Source organism: Aulonocara sp. 'chitande type north' Nkhata Bay, linkage group LG6 (genome assembly GCF_057382095.1).
Source record: "Aulonocara sp. 'chitande type north' Nkhata Bay isolate Kocher_YH1m ecotype deep benthic linkage group LG6, A_spYH_male_GT1.1, whole genome shotgun sequence".
NCBI lineage: Eukaryota > Metazoa > Chordata > Actinopteri > Cichliformes > Cichlidae > Aulonocara > Aulonocara sp. 'chitande type north' Nkhata Bay.
The window spans coordinates 22,741,579-22,765,266 of record NC_141349.1 but is presented as its reverse complement, the minus strand read 5'-3'; the positions used below and the strand labels follow the sequence as shown (position 1 = coordinate 22,765,266).

Genomic DNA, 23,688 nt, shown 5'->3' with positions numbered 1-23,688 from the left:
ACACACACACACACACACAACATAAACAACAACAAAAAACAAACAAACACACTTAGCACTATGAGAAATTAGAGGCAGTAGTTCCATATTATTGTGTTCTACGTGCTTGGTTTGATCCCAGGAGGAGACACAAATCCATCTGCACTGGAGGCCTACACTACGAAGCAGCATTTCATCTTATCCAGGTGACTCTTGGGATTAATCCTGGGGCTTCTGTAACATGAAGGTGGCTTACCTCGCCATGTACATGGATATGTAATTTATGCTTGGAACAGGTTAAGTTCCAGATTAAAGATATTTTTAACCCTACAAAAAAAAGAAAGAAAGAAATACAGTTTTGTTATTCTACTGTACAAGCAGTGACATTCAACTATTTGTACTTGTGGACTTTGTATCACAGGTAGACTAAGCCTTTGAATTCTGTCTTTGTATTTATTCTTTACTCCCTCTCAGATCATTAAATAGCAGTATAAGTAACCTTAAATTTTTGTCCCCCCAGCCTCTGCTTTTTGCTGTCTTGGCTCAACACTGAGGCGTGCCCATGCCATCTCAGAGACATGATCTCACCAGCATGTCTTGGAAATGCCTGAATGAGTCATTCTATATAGATGCCTAAACCACCTGAAATGACTACTTTTGATCCGGAAGAGCGGCTGCTCATCTCTGCTCCTTAGTGACTGAGCCTCACCTTATCTCTCAGGGTGAGAACAGACACTCTTGAGAGGAATCTCATTTCCGCCACTTGTATCTGTGATTTCATTCTTTATATCACTATCCACAGCTTATGGCTGCACATCCAACCCGCTTTGCTTTCATGCTCTGCTCTGCAGTCACCGTGACAAACAAGTCGCTCACCGACGAACTGAGGTGCTTGTTGTCAATCATCTGCTCAACACTTTCCGCACTTGTGATCAAGGCTCCTAAATACTTGAACTCCTCTTGACATCCAATCTAAAGCGCATATATATGTATTATTTTATATTAAATATATAGATAGATAGATATAGCCTCTTAACAACTAACAGCTTATTGCAGTAAATCTACCCCATGCAAAACATAATTGAGAAATGTGTGTGAAAGACTGAGTGAATTCAGTTCAATTTAAAGAAAATTGTTTTTATGGGTACGATCATTTTCCTTTAACAGCAGGGTAGCAGGAAGGCAGATGACAAAACATAGGAAAAATCTAAGGAAAATCATAATATGATTTAATCAGTGTCTAAGATTTGGACTCAACATATTTTCTCTGGTTTATCTTGAGAAAAGATACTAAATGCTTTTGAGACAGCTACAAAAGACAGTCTGACACCTGCAGTTACTATCCTGTAGGGCCCTTTTGTCTGAAGAGCCCAGTGCAACACTCAAGTCATCAAATCCTCATGGTCAGGACCTTGATTGGTTGATGCTGGCTTCAAAAGCCCCCTCACTGTGCTAATGAAGAAAATCAGCGTTTGATAATGGGAAGACTGCATTTTAACCCATATCTTGATCTTTTACTAACGCGATTCAATAGCGTTTTCTTCTACAACTAACCAAAACTGCTAATTATTGCTAACAGGAGCTAGCCTTCGCTGGACAAAAATACTTTTCTTTTTAATCATAGTTAAGACTTTTTGTCCAGTGATTTTCCCAACTTAACCTAACCTAACCTCAGTAAAATGCTATTCTAGATTATTTCCAAACACACTAAGAGTGCAGAATAGTACTCCTCTATATTGAAATGAACCAACTGAGGTGGTTTCAACATTTACCTCAGATGCCTCCTAGGCAATGTGCTTTGGTCTAACTGAAGGAGGCCCTGGGGAAGACATGAGTGGACATGGAGTGGTTATATCTGTTGGTTGGTTTGGGAATATCTCAGATTTCCCAGGAACACCAGAGTAGAACGGAACCGGCTGTTCAAACCCCCCCAAGGCTGCCCGCTGGAATCGCAATGGAACGAGGCGCAACCTCTCACAACGAACGTAATATGGTCAACACCTTGGAGATGCTTACAGCTGCTGTGAAGGCTCAAAACAACACCATTGAGCGTATGGGGGGATACATCAGAGAGAGGCCTGCTCAAAATGAGACCCTTGAGCGACAGTTGGAAGACATCGCGGAACGGATCACTGCAGTTGTGAGGTCTCAGAATCAAAAGAATGACAACACCATGGAACAGAAGTTTGATACCATCATGGGGAGGCTCGCGACTCTCCAACGGAAGATTGAGAGACCAGCGTCGGAGTGTTAAAGAGCAGCCTGAAAATTCTCCTGGGCTGCTCGCATGGAAATTAACAAAATCAACATGAACATTGCGGATCCCCATCACGGCGCCAGCTGCAGGCCCAAGGCTGGAGCCGAACAATCACTCCCTGATAACGACTGTGCTACGGCTATTCTTCCCATCCCATGCAAGGACACCTGGATTGGCTGGAGGACTGTTTACTTAGCCTGATAGGCCGAAGGACACTGTCTCAGCTGAACTATGGACACGCACACACATACACTTACACTGATAGGCACTCACTCATCCCCCCTCCCTTTCCAACGCCTTCAATGCTTGTTTACACGGCGGGTCTGTGTGCCACGCTGGAATGGTAGCGCTGTGCAGGGCGGCTGCTGTGTTCGCTTCGGATTACTCCTCACCCCCCACCCACCCCTGTGGCTTGTCATGTCTTCACAATGTTGTGCTGTGGACATTTATGTGCTTTTTTTGTGCAGAGGAGTTTTTTTGTTTCCTGTTCTCATGCTGTCCCATGGAAGCATAGCATGAGTAGGGGTCTCCTTTTTTCCTCTTGTACTTTCCCCATTGTAGTGTACATTTCAATGTTTTTTCTCTGATTCTACCAATCTCCGACCTGTATCCCCATGTAATGTTTGTGCTATATGTGTAAGGTCGGGGGGGGGGGGGGGGGTGTCCATTTCACTGCAGGGCAACCTGCATGTGACGAATAAAGCTTTGATTGATTGATTGAGTAGGTTGTTGCAAGCCAGACGCAGATGAGCTACAGAAGACGAATATCTGGATGGATGTAAAAGGAACCCAGTGTGTTCAAATATGACACTAAAGCCTTCTGACCAAACATGTGTTTGTCTAAGAGTAGAATCTCAAGTGTTTGTATTCAGTATTACATCTTAAAAACATTGTGTTAGTCAAGCCTAAATTGGCGTACAGTAGCATTCCTGTGAAACCTTTAAGCTATTTTATATCAAGACATGTAAAAGGGACTAAATGAAAGTGGTCCTTTCTCACTGAATATTACATTACATGCTGTATTGCAGGCGTGTACTTGGTCCCCTGTTGGTGTGAAGCTTGTAGAGGAAGAAAAGCACAAAAATATGTTGCTTGCAATGTGGAAATCAGCCTGAGGAGCACAGAGTGGGAATCAAATGTAGCACACAGTCCAGCACCAACATTCAATTCATATATATTTATATCACATATATAGGTTATATACATAATTTAACTGCAAAAACAAAATTAAGCCAAAGTGAACATACTAACTGAACCTTTCTTTAAAAATCTCCATTACCACAATATTTCACATCTAAATAAAATGAAAAGTGGGAAATGTGCAAAAAAAAATGGGACATTTTGATTTAATGCTCAGTTCCTTTTGAAAAAACCCAAAAAGTAATAAAGCTAGTGAGATATGAATAATTTAGAGTTAGACCGTAAACCACCAAAACAGTCTTGGGGTTTGCCCTAACACTGGACTTCATTAAGCTAGTAAATAACCACACATTACTGAGCATGAAACTAAAATGAGTTATGCTTCGTGTGGAACAGATATCGCCAAATAGTGAGTTTGAATAAAACACAATATTGATTAACTGATTAAGCAACAGAGAAACTCATTCAATAAAATGAAAAAATGAACGAGAAAATAATGATTACTAATGACCTAGAATGAAGTTTAGATATTAGCAGCTGTGAGAACTATTAGTATATAAACAGTAAAGTTTTAAAGCAACAATATTCATAGAATAATGTAATAATATATTTAATTACAATAATAATAATAAACGATATTTTGAGAGCAGACAAAATGTAGATAAAAGAAAGGGAGACTCAAGGTACCACAGGGTCTGAGTAGAAATCTACCCATGATTTGTGCCTGCAGTGAGGGCTTCAGCTGGAGTCCTTGTCAAGGTGTGAGGCCGATATTTAATTGCTGTTTTGATCAGTCACTGACGAGAAGAAAGAGTGTGACACACCTTAAGCTCAGCATGCACTCAAAAAAACAAAAAACAAAACAAAGCAGCAAAGTTATATGGTATTATTAATGACCTTTAATAAAGCTTTTGTAGCATAACCCTCCACACTGACTGATGCTTGTATGACTGTCTCTCTCAGGCCATGGATGAACCCAGATGGGATTAAAACATTTCATTATTGCTGATGTTAGTGTTACACTTGCACACGATACAGGTTAACACTGCTGTACTGAATATCTACAAATAACTCATCTTGTAATGTAATCCACACCGATCTTTACCTTCTCACGTATCATTCTCAAGACTCTACCAAGAAAGAAAAACTGAGCACAAACTACCTTAAAGGACTGCACAGCGGTCTTGCGACAGGTCACTAGTGTTTCATGTGTCAGACTGACATTTTCAATGCACAGCCCCAGGCATGAGCTTAAAATAGAGTACCCATGGTGCTGTGATTGCAGAAGAATGGATTAACTCAAAACAATGCAGCAGTGTGAATCCACTTTTCATCACAACGATGAGAAATGATGCACACAATCAAGATTTCTTTTATTGCTTTGTCTCATCTCGCAGACCTGTTGCACAGGAAATCTATTATTAGGATGAAAAATTACAAAACTGAGTTTAAATGTGTCTTTTTTATGATTGGTTCAAACAAACAAGACACTGTCAAATCATTTCTGTATTTATTAGGTATTTTTATTGCAGTTTGTTTCTCTGGTCCAGACTAAAATATACACTTGTATTTGACTTATGTGAGGTCCCCCTCAGGTTTTGCATGAAGCATAATTAATATTTGTTACACATTTCTTTCACTGAGTTTGGACATTAAGTTTCTAGATGATAGCATTAACATGTAGCTAATTTTTTATATGTCAAAGCTTTACAGAGCTAATATTAGTAGATATACCTTGTCTTTAGTACTAAATAGCAGATCTTGCTGACCTAACAAACAAATTAGATTGTAAACATGGAAAAAAAATCATACCTACAAACAACTTTCATATTAGCTTTGTCATTTATCATGTTAATTAGCATGCTGATTGGCGCTCAGGCAGAAGACCCACTGAAGGCAGTTTGGCATTAGAAAGATGTGAGCAAATCATGTCATGAGATGCTCCAGAAATGCGGTGAAAAAGAAAGACGTGATTCGGCAGTTCAAAGTATTAAGATTCATTCAAGCGAAGGTATAATTTGGCTGATGATGAGGACATTGTTTTGCTAGATACTTTTAAGTAAGTGAGCAATTTATCAGGTAGTAGGTATTCTCCTTTTACCTCTGCTTTAAAGATGATATATTGAGTTACACATTCAAGGTCACTGGTTCAGTTCCAGCCAGAGGAACAACTCCACTTTATGGGTGTGTAAAAACTCTGCCAAAGCAAACCTGCAGAGCTAGTCCGCTGCAAAAGAACCGTCTTGTAAAAGCTGAGGAGTTGACAGCAATGAGCAAGATGCAGCAGCTGCGTTGTTGTCTGTACGGTACTATAACACCCTGCTGTTTGTGAAATTATGATGAAAAAGGAATCTATGTTCATGGATGTGAACCGTTACCGGGGTTTTTTGTCAATTAATATAAATTTATAAGTAATATATGTAAGTAATAAGAATTTTTTTTCTGAGTAAAGAGGAAAGTGTTACCAATAACAACAAGGAAAATAACGTTTTTTTTCCTTTCTGAGATAAGCTACTACACATAGTTCCTGTGGTAGTTTACTTAATCAGTCTCATCCAGATTCAGTGAAACGTCTTGGACAAAACAGGGAAAAGACATACATGCTTACGTTATGATCTTTGTAGTAAGATGTCACTATAATTTCTTTTTGCACTGAAACATTCTCTCAGATTAAGCCTGATTAATTGTAAGATTACATTAAATCTGCAGACTGTATAACAAACAAACAAAATTAATTCAATCTGTGTTGTTGGTTTATGAGCAAAATGACAGAAACATGGTTACAGGCTTGCAACTTCCCAGTCGCACAGTAGACCAGCCCTGACACATACTTTTTTCACTCTAATTACAAAACAAATATTAAGGGCCATAAATTGGCTTGAATTTTTTCCCTGGCCTGTCTGAAAATAACGTTTTAAATTTGTATTTCCCCTTCATGATTTCTTTCTTTTTTTCTTTGCTTTTTTTCATATTTGTCACACCTACATGTTTCAGATCACCAAATAAAATTTGGTATTACAGACAAAGTTAACCCAAGAAAATGCAAAAGGTACTTTGTAAATGAGGATTTTTTTTTTTTTTTACTAAGGAAAAAAAGCTTTCCAAACCTGCCTGGCATTATGTGACGAAATTAATTGACCTCTGTTATTAAATCATGAATTAACTGTGATTAACAACATTATATTTGGAAAGCTGAATCCACTTTCACTAGCCAGGCTCAGGCCAGACCTGTTGATTTAAGAAATCACTTAATTAGATGCTGTCTAAGAAAGTGAAATAGGCTAAATGCAATAAGCTGCCAAGCTTTGCACAGTCATTTATATGGTTTAAGGGGCAAATACTTTTTCATACAGGAAGGTTTTTCTCCTTAACAAATGAAATTATCATTTTTTAAAAATCGATTTTATATTTACTCTAGTTATCTTTGGCTATAGTTAGAATTCTGTTTCACTGTGGTCAAAGTGAGCTGATATGACTGAAAAGCTCTGACAACAGGATGTTTTTACTTGCTCGTTCGTCTAAGAAGTTAGAGGGACATTTATTTGGTGTAACATTTAGAAAAAAGCTTTTATTTTATTTTACTTATCATAACATAACTTGTTATGTCGAATCAGTCACATATTATTTAACCTCAGTCTCCACATACACAACTGTAACTGTAAATAACAGCAGTTTGCAGACTAATGATTGAAATAAGAGCAGTGCAAATAACATAAGTTCATTTTTTACACTGTATTCATCCTGGGTCTGTTTTCATTTATTATTTCATTTTTAAATTCCAACAATTAAGTAAAATTGTATTCTTGGATGTATCTATTTATTAGATTTTATGTTACAAAGTTAGGAAAGCTTAAGTCGAGCTAAGTTGTGCTTGATGTTTCCTTACACATAAAACAATCCCAGTTTCTTTCTCACAGTGACGGCCACAGTTGATTATTTTAACACTAGTTTTGGTCCAGCACGATGGCCATGTGGCAGACAACGCAGAGGGCATCAATCAGAAAAAGAAAATTGTGAGTGATTCCAGAAAATATTGAACTGATTCTACCTGATGTTTTTGTATTTGCTTTCATTTTTTAGCACGTTTATGGAGCTAATCATGTTTATTGTGCAGTGAACTGACTGCAAAGCTCATGGTCAGCATGCTCAAAAAAAAGTTAAACTCAATGCGTACTGACAAGCCTTTCCACTGTGAACCCATTAAATTTAATTTGCTCAGAATTAATAAGTAAAACTAAACTGGGACACAGCTAATGAGCCATAGCTTTGTTCACTAATACCATGAAGAGCTGAAAGCAATTTAAGGTCAACTTGGAGTTGAGTTTCCTTTAAAATGGGTTCACAATGCACAGTTTGACATCTTCTATGTACATTGTCTATAACACTTTCATAAAGGCGACACAATCCTTTAAAACATGAAAAAAACATGAAGTCATTTTAGGAACAGGAACCCTGACACCATCTGCATTTACTTACTCAAATGAGTTATAGTTATAGTGTCTATTTAGCTGTAGACACAACAATATTTCCATCAGATTCATTTACATTTCTGTGCCAGTCACCAAGCTGATTTTTTTTTTATGAGTTTTCAAATTGATTCGGCTCACTGAGCTGAATATATATATTTATTTATTTAGTATGTTTTGCCTGGAGTACCATAAAAACATTAGCTTGTAAGCCTGGTGCTGTTCTCTCCTTTGTGTAATCTATTCTGACCAGAGACTCAGAGCACTGTACTCTCAACCTGCATGACATTCATGTGCTCAGATAAACACACTGTACCATGTAAACCAGCAATGAGAACAGAACAGTGCTTCATCAATTACAAAAAACAAAAAAATTAAATGGTAAAATTAAGATTTCAACAATTCTGCTCTAAAACAAGTGAACAAAATATATGTCTGGGGTCAAATCTGAATATGTCTATGTACAAAACCCCGTACAGACATATCTATCTATCTATCTATCTATCTATCTATCTATCTATCTATCTATCTATCTATCTATCTATCTATCTATCTATCTATATATATATATATATATATATATATATATATATATATATATATATATATATATATATATATATATATATATATATATATATATAAAATTACAAGCACATCATTTAGTAAATGTAATGACTGTTCTACTGTTGAGTGGACCTTACATCTCCTCCAGTGATTTCTAATCTATCCAATATATTTACCTTTATTAGTGTTGTCTGAGAAAAGTAAATATGTTTTGTTCTTTCATAGATATAATTTTGCTGGCACCGTGAAGACACCGTGAAAGGCATTAATAACAGATCATGCCTGTTAGCAAATAGACATTTTATTTGAAGAAGAATTAAATGTTTTTGACAAAATTAGAAAAAGGTCCAAAGCTAAACCAAAGCATAATCGGTGTGCAGCAGCATTAGCTAGATAATAGTTGTGGGTGAGCCAACAATGGTTGCTTTTTTAAAATGCCTTTGTAGTGGGGCGTGGTCTGCGGTGCCGCTGCAGGGAAGGCAGACGCACCTGAGGGACATCCCCAATTGTCGCATAAAATGGAAACTGGGTCCTGTCTTTAAATTGTTGTTGTTGGTGTTTGGCTGGCGCCTGGACTTCGACACTGCCGCCACCCCCACCGGCGTTCCCCAACAGTGTAGGAGAGGGGGCCAGCAGAGTGGGGCCAGCCAGGACGCAGCCTGCCTTTGCGCCCATACCCACTTCTTGGGTGGGAGCACCTGGAGCCTTGCAGGTGCCTGCACCTGCTCCAGCTCCCCGGAGGAGGGCCGCAGAGGAACCATTGTGTCCTCAACCTGTGCAGCCAGAGCTGGAGGTGGAGGATGAGGCACGCAAGCAACCTCACCAGCCGGAGGTGGAGGATGAGGCGAAGGATGAGGCGAACGGGGGACCAGTTCGGCCTGAGCCCAGAGGTCCGGGTGGCGGAGGGACTGGCCGTGCCACCCGGTACAGCGGTGCCACCTGGTACAGCGGCGTTCTCACTGGAGTCTGTTGCACCTGCAGGACCTGCCAAGCTGGAGACAGAGGTCAAAGTGTGCGGGAGTCCTGCCAAGCCCAAGGTTGGCATGCTGTTTGATCCGGCCTCTCTTCCATCAGAGGCCGGCGTGTTGTGTGGTCCTGCGTGCCGGCTGCCTGCCGAGCTGCCAGGCTCTACATCTGTCTAACTGGGTCCCCAAAAAAACCACCCAAAGTACAGCCAATACAAACTTATTGAAGTGAGACTAGAGCAGACTAGCAGATATTTAAAAAAAAAAAACAAAAAAAACATAGAACTATGAAACGTATACATAGTCCAAGTTTAAATTGCATTAAAGTACAATTTCCAATACTATTTATTTTATAAATAACTGAATATATCCATATGGATACACACATTTGTTATACAAATATGGGTCTATGTGGGTCCTTCTAACCTAGCTGTAATCTGTACTTTAAAAATATTATGACAAACCTAATTTATCACAATCACCTCTACAGCAGTTTGAAGATCTGCTTTGTGTTATTTTCTCTCTCTCTCTCTCTTTTCTTTTTGTGTGCATTTTTTTCAGTATTTTAGGCAATTGAAGTGAATGACGTTTTCAAAATTAATACCCACTGGTTGGTTGGACAGTCACTGGAGCTACAGTCATTAGAAGAAAAGTGCTACATCAATAGCCTTACAGCAGTAATCCATTATTTTTGACAGCAGGCAGCAGAACAAGCTACCTGTGAAATATGGTGTGTTTTAACAACAGCTGCATTCTCACAACTTTAAATTGTCTAATGGAGACTACAAGGTTAAAATTATTTGTCATCCACTTCCACTGGATGTTTATTCCAAGGCAACGCTACACTAACCATGGCATGTCCAGGGAAGTACACAAAATAGGCCCAGAGAAAATAATTAAGTTTGGTGGCAGTCTGAGAGTCTTCCCCTCATTCAACAATAAACGTTTCATCTACAGTGACTATATCATTAAAAAAAACAAAAGTTTAAATACAAATCCTAAATGTATGTGCACTGCTGCATAATTCCTCTGCCTTGGTGCATGCTGAAATGGTTTCTAGCTTGAGCAAAGTAAAGACAAATATACGCAGCAGGGTTTGCTGTCCTTATCCTGGCTTACTTTAGATTATAAAACAGAAGCAAGATGAAAGTACTCTGAAGCTTCAGGATTCTCAGTGGCAGAAAAATACTTATTCCCATTTCTCTGCCTTTAAGCATTCAACAGTTATCACATTCACAGTTGCAAATTGGGTTCCCATAGGTCATATCTTGATTTTTCAGATGCTGGTGTATTATTTCCCCTGTAAGCCCGCTTACCTTCCTTTTAGCCCGGAGCTGTCCATGATAGTTATCAGACGAATCTCCAGGGATCTCACCACCCCATAGTGTCAGCCCCACTATGGTGTAAGTAATGCCCATCACCACTAAGGGCAGCAAGTACACCAGCACTGTTACTATGATATGATACCTAAGAAGAAGGTATAAAAATTGTCAAAGAAGTGGGAACACTTAAAAAATAATCATACATAACTCACACATAGTATATGTTTCATGCTGTATAAACATGTCCACCTCTGTGCTCTTAGTTCCTGTTGCAACTGATAAATGTAACATTCTGGGAACACTTGCACTATAATCCCAAATGACTGCATTTGGTGCTACCTTCCAGAAAAAATAACAAAAGACAATAAATTAACAAATTGTTTTGGTGTGTTTATTATATTTTGCATTTTTTGAATGCTTCTCTATTCTTATTTACCTCTGAAAAAAAACATAATTTCTCTGGAATGCTATTTTTTACTCTCATAATGCTAATGAATACGACAGTAAACACTGCAATATTTCATATTTTGCCATTTTTCTGACAATGGCACAAGTTTTCATCAGATGTAGTCATAGGGTTTATGTTTTCCAAATACTTGCAATGTCTTTACCTTTTAAACAAAACTACCACTGTACAACTATATACTTACAAAAATTAAATCAATATGTTGTAAAATCGCTATTTTTTGCTGAGCTTAGCACACATAATGCTCAAACGGGAACACTACCCTGTAGTGTTTCCAACAATACTGCTCTGCTCTACTTTGTTTAAATGTACTGAGTGATGTTTAAAATGAAGGATGGGATTTATTAGTTTATTTCATCTTGCTTGTATTATTTGTATAAGTACATCCAACACATTCAAACATCAGACATAGCAGAAAAAACAGATAAATCTTTCTCACATGAAGGAGTCATCCTTCCTGTTGGGCCAGGCCACATAGCAGACAGTCCTTTGGGGTATGCTTCGGATGGTTTGGATGGTTGAGAAGTAGCAGAGGGGGAAAGCCAAAACTATAGCTAGACTCCAGATACAAACAATAACCCCTGTGGTGACCTTCGCTGACAGTCGAGGCTTAAGAGGATGGATGATGGCCATGTACCTACAGCAAAGAGGTTAAAAAGAGAATTCTGTGTTTCTATTTAATTGCTGACGTACATGTCAGAGTTAACACATCCTTAATGTTATTATTTTGTCTTTATTGCAGTTACTTTTTACAGATCGTAACATCTCAAAATTTGTCTTCAGATCAGTGGTCGTTATACACTCTGAAGTTGTTTCATGTCAAGGATTTTAAGAGGACTCAAGAGGCAAACATGAAACAATATTTCACAGTTCAAAAGTAATTATTTGAGAAAGTGTGAAATTTAAAAGATAGCATCAAGTCTATTTGCTGTATGCAATAAAGAAAAAAACATTCTCTTACCTAAGCATTTAACTTCAACAAGCTGCTGGAATATAAAGTATAATTTTAAAGTGGAAAATGTCACTAATGCACAAGTGGAATTGACTGAATCGCCCATTAATTCAACTTATGATTCAACGACATTTTCAACATTAAAAATATACCTCATTTTCTACAAGGCAGTCTTGTATAAGTCCAATTACATGGGGGTGTTTGAATTTCGGGGAAGCTGATGGATTATTCATTCCTAAAAAGCTGTGATGAGATTTTGTTTGACTGACACAGTGAAACACTGACAGGAGATTACCATCTTCGTGAACTCAGCTCAGGATGTTACATGATTTTCAATAGGCAATCACAGGGGCTTAGAGCTGCTAATTCAATCTTCATAGGATGGTAAAAAAAAAAAAAAAGGCCTTGTCCTTTCACTCCAGTGACCACAACCCTCTCGGGGATAACAGCAAATTCACCAGTAATTGTTTGGAACTTATTGCTTCTCACTGGACCTTGTTAAATGTGGAATCAAGTATGTTCCAGAGCACAATGTCAGCTGATGGAATGGACTTGCAGTGAGCAAACATGAAAAACCTAAATAAAATAACACAAGTGTACACCTTTTTGATATCTATCGAAGAACATTTAGGGAGACAACAGAACTGGGTGTGACTCGGAAGCCTGTCATGCCTGAAGCTACACAGGACAGCTTTTGGAAAGCATATTGTTTTGAAGCTATGTCACAACACTGTTTTATTACCAAGTAAACATTCACTCAATCACCAGCATGTGCTTAACTAGCAGAGATTACCTCAGATGAAGAGTCCAGACCAAAAATAATGTACAGAGGTACATTTCAAGTGCTCTCTCAAAAGTCCTCAAGGGAAAGAAAAATGTTTAATCAGTCTGCAAACCTCACTTTAGAGTATCACAAAGGAATCATTAATTGTTATTTGTACTTAATCCTTACTAGCCATGGTTTTCTATTCATTTTTTCTTTATATTGTTATCATTTGAACAACATTGCATTTTCTTTAGTAAAAGCTATGTTAAGTGTTCCCAATTAAAGCTATTTAAACAAAGAAAATTAAATTGTACATAAGCTTTTAAGAAATTTATTTCTGTTACAATATTGACCTCCAAAATATAATTAAATCAAGTATGTTCCAGAGCACAATGTCAGCTGATGGAATGGACTTGCAGTGAGCAAACATGAAAAACCTAAATAAAATAACACAAGTGTACACCTTTTTGATATCTATCGAAGAACATTTAGGGAGACAACAGAAAAGGGTTGGCGTAATAAGCAAATGCTTCAGCCAATACCTTTTGATTAGCCTTGTCTCATGCTTTCTTTCTTTATGGTAGATTTTTGTTCTGTTTTCACTGGGTTTTTTTTCTCACTGTTTTCACTGAGATTTGAATTTGAATGCTAATCAATAAAATCAATAATCAATAATCAAATAATTATATGAGGTATAAAAAATTGTTTAAAAAAATGACCACAGGGACATTGTAAAATCTTCAGTGGTGTTACCTTTCACACAGAAACCTGTTTTCTTTTCTTTCCGCTGCCCAAGGAAACACACTTGGCAGCTGAGAGACTCAGCAGGAAGGACAAATTCACAGATGATCATGAACTGTGGCCTCATGCCATTTCAAGACATCAGAGCGGAGACAGCACCATACTGGGGTTACGAAAAGCATGACCGGAGGTTACATCTACATCATCTAGGTCATGCCGATGTTCTCTTTCTCTGTACACAGATGACAAATTGAATGGACATTGTGGACCAAAAATATAAAGGCATGTAAGTCGTTGTTGAGAGAAGCCAAAATGAGCACGGCCTGAGGAATTACATTGTTCCATTTGAGCGACAAGAAGAAGCACTGGAGGAAGAAAACACCTCAGACAATAACACAACGCACTGTGACACGTGAACACTAGCTGTAGACACACACTGCACTTGCTTGCAGCTTTCACATGATTTTGTCTTTTCATTATGTTCAGCCTGTGGCTACTTCTTTCATCAGTTTAATCCCTTTATTCAAACATTATGATGTATGATGGTCCACTGATCAGTTTCAAAGCCCTGGTGATAGTGTTGACTGCATCCTCACATTAATGGAAAGCACAAGGGTTGTCAGAGAGAAAGACTGCAAACGAACCAACGGAGAAAAGAGGACGTGTGAATGAGCAAAAAAAAAAAGAAAAAAAGGAAAAGATGTGCATGTGGCAGAAAGCAAGAGAGCCAGAGCGTGTAGGAGGAAAGGGCAATCTTTTCTAGGGTGTTGGCATACACAGAGTCATTCACTGCAGCACAGACTCTGTCCAAAACAACTGTTTCAGTCTGATTCACTTGCATTGAAATGTAAAACTAAATCTATGAAACAGGCTCAAGGTGTATGAGATGGCAGTCACCCTCCTGAGGAACTGCCTTTCCAATACAATTATGCAAATCACGACTTGACTACTCCATTGGGAATTGGGGAAAAAACAAACAAAAAAAACGTGTAACAGCAGGGACAGAGAGTGGGAACAAAAAAGGACAAAGATGAAGTTGATAACAGAGGCATCAGACTAAACTGGTGAGGACTCCAAATCAGTTTCTATAAGGGAACAAGTTAATACATTCATTTGCCTTGCAAAACGCATTTTGACTTGAAGCAAGACACTGATTTTAATTCACATTCCCACAAGTGCTGCTTGAACTCAGGGTTGAAATAAAATGATCCAGATTAAAGTGTCAAGGTTATCTTTCATCCTGTGTGTTTTCTAATATTCTATTTTTCTGATTATTAGTTGCATTTAATAAGACTGTGCACATAAGTGGGATATATTCCCATTGCTGAATGAAGGGTCTGAACTCTAGTGTTTGTATAACATCCTCACACTGAGTGATTATTTGTTCCAATATTGAAAAAAAAATGACAGAAACTGATTAAAGGCTGTTGGTAAACCTAAAATAAGACCTTAATCAATTTACCCGGTGACCAATAAAAAACGAATTGGTGTATGAGGTGCATGTGGAGCAACAGAACATTATCTGTTTAACTTTTTTTTTTTTTTTTTACTGCATTTTATAAAACCCACCTGTCCACAGCTATTGCCGCCATTGAGTAGATGCTTGCAAACACAGATGTGACTGGAAAGAAATTGTGGAATTTGCAGTAGGCTTCCCCGAAGTACCACTCCCCGTGAGCGGCATAGATAAAGTTTATTGAAGTATTGAAAGCAGCCATTGACGCATCCGAAAACGCCAGGTTCAGCAGAAAGTAGTTTGTCACTGTCCTCATGCGCTTGTGCGCAAGAATGATCCATATCACAATTAGGTTTCCAAACACCGCCACCGCCAGCACGAAGCTGTAGGCAACAGACCAGAGAGCGATGCGCCATGGCGGCTGGACGAACTGGTTGGTGTGATTCGTCGTTATGTTGGATCCGTTATATGAAGCCGTCATCCTCTTCTCCGTTTCCCCTGATGTTGTAAAGGTTTCAGTTGTTTCGCCAATATGTTCTAGGCGCACAGCTGGATTGGCAAGAAAGATTTGCTTACATGCGCCATAGCGCGCAACTTAAACACCCCTAACAAGATCCCCGTTTGTTTGATCCGACATGCACGTCTCTGCGCACAACTAATAAAACGCAGTGAAACTGTGTGTGGAACAAGTAAATCCCAGTGTCTGATTGTGCCTATGAATGCGCAGCCTCTCCTCCAGCAGCAGGACGCCGTGCGCGTTCAGTGACGCACAAGTGGCACAATGTGAAAAAAGATTGATTGATTCTAGTGGCGGCTGTTTTACACTTCATGAATAATGCGCGCTCTCTCTCTCTCTCTCTCTCTGCGGTGTAGAATCAGTCCGTGTTTAGTGTGCACCTTTATCTACACTGACCCGTCAGATGATGTTGTTTGCAGTATTTCCAACGAAGCTACAAACAGGATATTACATTTCATTCATTCAGTCTTTCTCTCTAACACTTGTTGTTCCAACTATGTCAATGAATTCATCAGTGCCATTTCCTGCTGTTGGGTTCTCCAGATATATTAAATTTTGTGCTGCTGCTTATTATTATTATTATTATTATTATTATTATTATTATTATTATTAAGTTGTACTGGAGAGAAAGTGAAAGTGTGCAGTGTCCTGTGTCACCTTTACTTTTGGTATAGTTGTGATTTTTCTCATTTCTCCTTTTCCTGTCAGACCCATGCAGCATTTACAACTGACAGGCTGAAGTTCCCTCCAGACATCCAACAGCTCACATCGCTTTTTTCCCCATACAGTGCTATACAAACCTCTATCCGGGCTGCATTTACATGTTTTATACAGCTAATAAAATCCAATTGAGTTCAGCAAAGCTTTCTGACAGACAATAACATGCACTCACCAGTACAACTTGTTTGACATGGTTTGAGCTTTGTGACATGTTTTCATGCTGGAAGCTGCCATCAGAAGATGGGCACAGTGTCAGTCTGAAAAAAATCCCTTATGTAATGGCAACAGCAACAATCATCAACAACAATTGTGGTGTTACACAATGCTCGGATGTGAAAGTGTGCCAAGAAAATATCCCCTCAATATTGCACCAGCAGCTTGAACCGGTGATAGAAGGCAGGATGGAACCATGCACTCAGGATGTTTATGCCAAATTTTGACCCTACTATCTGTAGTTCGCAGCAGAAAACAGCCCTCATTAGACCAGGAAACATATTTCCAGTGTTTGATTGTTTAATTTTGGTGAGCCTGTTATAATTGTAGCCTCATTTTCCTGTTCTTAGCTGACAGGAGTGACACCCAGTGTGGTCTTCTGCTGCTGCAGTCCAATGTTTTCAATGTTTAACACGTTGAGAGATGCTCTTCTCCTTACCTTGGCTGTACAAAGTGATGATTTGAGTTAGTGTTGCCTTCCTCTAAGCTTAAAGCAGTCTTGCTATTCTCCTCTGACATCAGCCATCAACAAGGTATTTTCTCCCAGGCAACTGCCACTCACTGGGTGTTTTCTGTTTTTCAGACTATTCCCTGCAAACACTAGAGATGTGTGTGAGAAAATCCCAGCAGATCTGTAGTTTCTGAGATACTCAGACACACTGCACTGGCACCAACGATCACACCACTTTCAAAGTGTCTTAAATCACCTTTTTTCTTAATTCTGATTCGAACATTGGCAGGTTGTCTTGACCATGCCTAAGTACATGTGAGTTACTGCCATGTGATTTGCTGACTAGATATTTGCATCAATGAGCAGTTGATGAATAAAGTAGCTGGTGAGTGTATCCCACTGTACTGTGGCAGCTGCTCAGTGTCATTTTTCCTCATTGAAACAATACATCCCCAGTTATCAGGTATGGTTCCACAGTAGGTCTTCCTCAAACTAAAACTTTTAACTCAGTTCAATGTGTGCATTCAAACAAAAGAAAAAAGTAAGCTTTGTTTTGAATTCTGACTCAGCAGAACATTTAATGCTGCATTTAAATGTGAGAGGACGTTTATTAGACATTTTCACTCTGCTAGGCACAATTACACTGCAGTGACTGCAGCCTGCGTCTATAGGCTGTGTCATATAAAAGTAAGACAATGTTTCCTGACACAAAGACATTGTTTGCAGCTTCTGAAATTCATCTTAATTATACTGTTTACCAAGAGATACAGGTGCATAAAAAGATGCAAATAGTTACAAACAAACGCTACACCTGTCAACTATTGCTACCCTGCAATCTGAAGCATAATGGTTTTACTCTCACTGTTAACATAATACATTGTAATGGCTATAGAGTAAGAAACTGTGCAGAAGTAATTAAATGGTTTTGTGGTGCAGGAACAAAACCTAAATTACCAGTAATTTAAAAAAAAAAAGTAGCATCAATGTTGGAAAAAAACAACAACAACAACTTCTTTTGTATGTGACGCATACCAACTTGAAATTGACTCCTGTCTGTTTTCCCCTTGGATCACGTTGAGAACAGCTGTGTAATGAGCCACCATGGACTTATTGTTTGGTCACTGCTTCTTTGCTGTGTTGTTGTTGTAAAGCTTGATAGGCTTGATTGTCATTGGGAAGCTCCATTTTCTGACTTAATGTGTCATTTGCTTAGCTATTTAGATAACAGTACCTTTTATAAACATGCCAGGACAGCTGATGTGTAGCTCTTTTCACTGCTGGTGCTGTGGTGTTTCAAACTGGGGTTAGAGCTCGGGGCTATTTGGTTTGATCAGTTCAAAATGTGGACAGCAACCATGGACAGCAATTTATTTGCTAATGAATGTGCATCGCTCTTCAATTATTTCCTAATTAGTCCATATCTCAGACATTAACAGCTGAAAATTGAATTCCTAAGAAGACTGTCATGTGAGGAATTCATTGTATTGTTCGTTCAGTTCAGTTTTTGCTGTCAAAGTGCAACTATTGACCAACAACAGACTGCCACACACTAATCAAGTAAATGTTATCAGCAGCCATGCTTGCACTGCTGAAACATTTGGACTCAAATTTAGAAGCAAGGGAGTGTTTTCAGTGTTACCTCAACTAAAATGAGAATAATGAGGTAGGACTGTCAAACTCTAGTTTGTTGCTATAGATATACACCTACCAGAGCAAAGATTAACTGTCTTCAATAAAACCAGCTTCAGTGCAGTTACAGCAGCTGTCAAGGTCTGCTGCACTGATAAGAATAAAGCACCATTGCTTGGAATAATCATCATGGATGGTGGTGATATGCTAAAGTAAAGTATATTTTGTACATTCATGTTAGATTTCAATTTTAATTAAATTCAGTTTATTTATATGGCGCCAAATCACAACAGCAGTCACCTCAAAGTGCTTTATATTGTAAGACTCTAACAAAATATAGAGAAAAGTTCAATAATCCAAAGAATCCCTATGAGAAAGAACTTGGCAACAGTGGGAAGGAAAAAACCGCCAACGCCTATGCAGATCCAGTTGCTTGTGCCAGGACTAGTGATTTAAAAAATATGAATATGAATATGAATGAATAGTTTTCTTCAATCTTTTAACACAGGTTCTCTCCTGTGAAATACAACTTTTTAAAAAACCTATATACTAATAGGTAAGTATACACTAATATATAATATAAATGAGTGCTGTCAAACAATTAAAACCTTACAGGGTTACAGTGGATTAATTTTGATTAATCACGATTAAATATCATTTATTTGTATTCTATATTAATCGCATTTAATTTTGCATGAGCAAACAGACTCGAGAAAAAAGGGAAAATATACGCACTACCTGATCAACTGCCCATTTGCCCATGTGCAAAGGTAACTCTACTTGCAAAAACTGCCCAAAATGCATTGACAGAAACATTTCAGGGATTTTGAGTCATTCTGCACTCCAGATGCATTAATTGCGTTAAATTTTTTTTATCACATTGACCATGATGGCGGATTAATTTGCGTTAACGCGTTAATTTTGACAGTCACTAGGACACTTGTCAGTGTGCCTAACTTGGTTATCCTCTAGACCAGGGGTAGGCAACCTTTCTGATGGCGAGTGCCATTTAAAATTTCCTCAGAAGTCAGTGTGCCATATGATTGCTTTAGCAATAAATTTAATAATGCTCTATATGAACAGTTACACAATATAAACAAAAAAAGACACATTTTATCCACAACAAGAACTTCATAACAGCAAATGGACTGTACAACAGAAAATACAAATGCTATTTATGGTGTCCTCACAACAATGATAAGAAAAATAAACTAAGCCAATATGGCATGTCTGTTAATACAGAGACACACATGTTAATGTCATCTCTGGTCTCCCACTCAGCACTCCAGCATTCAGACGGCTACCTGAGGACACGCTTCGTGTAGGAGAAAATGTGCTCACACAGATATTAGAGCCAAATACTGTCAATAAGGCCTCTGCAATGTTCTGAAGACAGTTAAACTTGTCAGGTAGTGATGTCCAGCAGGTGAAAATGCAAGCTCCATGAACACGCACAGCTGTGGATACCAGCTGCTTCGATGTTGCATTAACTGGCATTAACTTAGCCAGTTAATGCGAGACAAATCTAGCTGCTCATTAAAGATTTCTGGTTTGATCAGAAAATAAAACATTGGTCCATACACCTGAAAGTCCCAAAAATGCATTGTGTCTCCCTAACCTCATTGGCACTCAGACATCCTCTTCAGAGAGCCTTAATGTTTGGCATGATTGTAGCTAAAAGACTTATTCTTAGAGCCTGGAAATCACCATCTCCTCCATTGTTCAGGGTTTGGCTACATGAGATGATTGCTTGTTTGTATATTGAAGAGGTTCGTTATCGTTTGGCTGACACCCATTTTAAGTTTGTCGAAATCTGGGGCCCTTTTCTCAATCATATTAATGGGAATTCAACATAAACTTTAACCCATTTGACTGCACTTTGTGTTTGTGTGAAACTGCACTTCTGCCGGACCCTGATTCCTTCCTGGACTTGTTTCCCACATCTTTTGGTCTTGGTGAACTCTCTGTTGCCCTGTCTAAACTCACGCAGAAGATCATCTTCTTTGAACAATGGTGTTTCTTTTGAACTTTTGATTTGTACTGGCTAACTGGTGTATTTTTTTTTTTTTTCATTTATTAATAAATTTTTTATTTATTTAATTTTTTTTCCTTTTCTTTCCTGTTTTCCTGTTTGGGTTTTTTGTTGTTGTGTGTTTGGTTTCTGGTTTTTTTTTTTTTTTGTGCTTAAATGTTATTGTTTTTGAATCTTATGTCCTTTGTCTGGTGTGACGTTATGTAACTTTGAACTTAAAATCTTATAAATAACATTTAAAAAAAAATGCATTGTGTCTCGAGTCTACGGATGTATCTGTGTATTTCCGTAGTGCTGATGCTGTGCTGAGCGGAAAGCTCCTGAAGCTTTTGAAGTGTCGGATTGTGGAAAACTAACAACGTCCCTCTTACCAGTAGGCTAAATTATTTTTAGCCAATTACAAGTTGAATCTGGTAGTTGGGGTTGTTAGCTAAGATACCATCATTCATTATGAAGAGGCACAACTAATGTGTCTATGCGAGCTGATTTGTGATATGCACTGCTGGCCCGGCCATTTATTTTTTGATGCACCCTCTCAGATTAATTCACTGCGTGTCGTGCCCAGGGCTGGACTGGGACAAAAAAACAGCCCGGGCTTGACTAAAGACCGGCCCACCAGGTATTAAAGCCATATAGCCTTTGAATGAAAACAAATGCTGTTGTGACAGTGATGTACAGTCTTGTTGGTATATGTATGATTTCTATACATTTTACATCAGATAAAAACTTTGGTTGTAAGCTTCAGATAATTATTTAATAACAGCCAGACATTTTAAATGAAAATAAGAAAGTATTTCTTTGTGCCCCCCTTTCCCTGTTAATGCCCCCCTTGGCCCCCTGGCAAAACTTTGCTAGATCCGCCCAGTTACCAGCTGTCAGCTACATAGAAAAGGATCCTGGTGTTATTTGTCTCTCAGAAACAGTTCATAACTTCCCTTTAACTCATTCATGTTAACTAAAAGGTAAACCTGTTTCTCCATCACAGCTCTGATGATCCAGTAAGGACATCTCCTGGTTTCATCTTCATGTTTCCCTCTCACCAGATAACCAAACCATATCATGACCAGCAGCTTTTACAGCTGTGGCTCCAGCAAACATCAGCTGATACTAGAAAGTAATATGAAATAAATTCTAACAACAGCTGATCAAGCTTAAACATGCTGCTGTTGTTTAGCGCGACATCCGCTGGTTTCCTCTTTCTGGCGCAAAGTGGACGATAAACAAACAAGAGAAAAGCCGATCAGCTGATCATTGATCAGTTTCATGATTAAAGTAGCAACAGGAGAGAGAGGGGAGAGAATCAGAGAAGAAGAGGCAGCTGTGCAGCGTAACAACAGAATAACTCCACCTTTGTGTCTTTTTTCATTCTAGATGAAGTCCGGGACAAACTGCGTCCCCTCTCAGCTCAACACGAAACGTGTAATAATTTCTCTGAATGCGGGACGATTCCGTCTTTTTACGGGATGGTTGGCAACTCTACTAACTAACCTTATGAATAAAATAAAGTTCACTATCAGTAACATCACAGCACCGACCCAGCTGTATAGAAACTCTGTCATGCTAGCTAGTACGCAGTAGGAGTTATTGTAACTGACGTAACTGACTGTAAAAAGTCAGCACAACGAAAATAAACCCCACCTCAACTTGGTTTATATCTGACCCAGATAGACTGCAGGTCATAACTTCTTACTTGAAGTTCAGTTCACCTGACGCTCGGGTCTCTCTTCCTCCTGCCTCCCCTTTCTCTCATCCACCTGCTGGCCTCCACCACTTGCTAATGTTACTGAATCTGTGGAAGCTCCGCGATAGCCACTACCAAACAACTGAGTTATTTTTACACACCGGCCAGCATCCGGCCAATCCACCACCTTTCATTGTTTACATCGCTACAAAAAATATTTTAAAAAAATCATCGGGCCACCAAGCAAATGCCCAATGGCCAGTCCAGCTATGGTCGTGCCATCAGTTAACCCTTGTGCCTAGGGTTGCCGACCCCTGCTCTAGACACTCACACCATTAGAGACCATGTTTGGCTTAAACTAAATATTTGTTTAGTTTAAGATCCCCAGCTCTGTCTGTCTTGGTCGTTGTGTCCTTGGGCAAGACACTTCACCTACCGCCTACTGGTGTTGGCCAGAGGGGCCGATGGCCGAGGAGTACAAATACCTGTGAACCATCTTTGACAACCTCCTGAAATTCTCTGCCAACACAGAGGAGATTCTCAGGAGGTGCCACCAACGGCTATACGGAAACTCAACTCCTTTGGAGTCAGCACACCCATCATGATGACTTTTTACTATGCCTTCCTGGAAAGCATCATGACCTTCTTCATTACCTGCTGGTTCCACTCCCTCAGAACTCTGGCACAGGTTTTCAGCCAACAGGCCCTTAGACAGGCAGCCAAAATCATCATCGACCCCTCTCACATTTTTCACTCTGCATTTCAATGGCTCCCCTCCGGGCGATGCCTCCGCTGCACTTCCTGCAGGACTGAGAGGAGGAGAGCTATCTTTGTCCCCAAAGCCACTCTTTGCTTTTTAACTCCAGCAGATAAGACCATTTCCCACACCAGAAACATAAACTACCCCACACTCTTTTTATACTACCGACACTTTATTCACTCTTAGTCACTCACAGTTATTTATTCACCTTTCAGTCACTTTAGTTTTGAACTGTGTAATTTTAAAACTGTGTATACTGTATATTCTGTGTATTTATTATCTCACTTTTATTGCCTGTTCTTATTGTTCTTATCTTCAACGTTATGCTGCTCTGTTGTATGTTAATTGCCCCTTGGGGATAAATAAAGTCTTTCTGATTCTGATTCTGTCAGTCTGCCCCAGGGCAGCTGTGGCTACAACTGTAGCTTGCCTCCACCAGTGTATGAATATGTGAGTGAATGAATAGTGGAATTGTAAAGCGCTTTGAGGGTCTCGAAAAGTGCTATATAAATGCAATCCATTATTATTATTATTATTATTGTCCTTACAGAACGATGTTTGGTATTTTGTAATGGTCAAGATGAAGGCCACAAGCCAAAACACGCTGT

General features: G+C 38.9%; 1 protein-coding gene across 1 annotated transcript in view; it reads right to left on the bottom strand.

Moving 5' to 3' along the window:
* The window catches only part of tacr3a (tachykinin receptor 3a), a 29,705-nt gene extending 8,275 nt beyond the window's left edge, over positions 1-21,430 (bottom strand). Inside the window, exons 1-3 of the mRNA XM_086295688.1 lie at positions 15,191-21,430; positions 11,602-11,799; positions 10,691-10,841 (exon numbers count right to left, since the gene is read on the bottom strand). Coding sequence (XP_086151814.1) covers positions 10,691-10,841; positions 11,602-11,799; positions 15,191-15,558 — 717 coding nt within the window. The 5' untranslated portion in view covers positions 15,559-21,430. The remainder of the gene's footprint in view (positions 1-10,690; positions 10,842-11,601; positions 11,800-15,190) is intronic.
* Between the last annotated feature and the right edge of the window lie 2,258 nt (positions 21,431-23,688).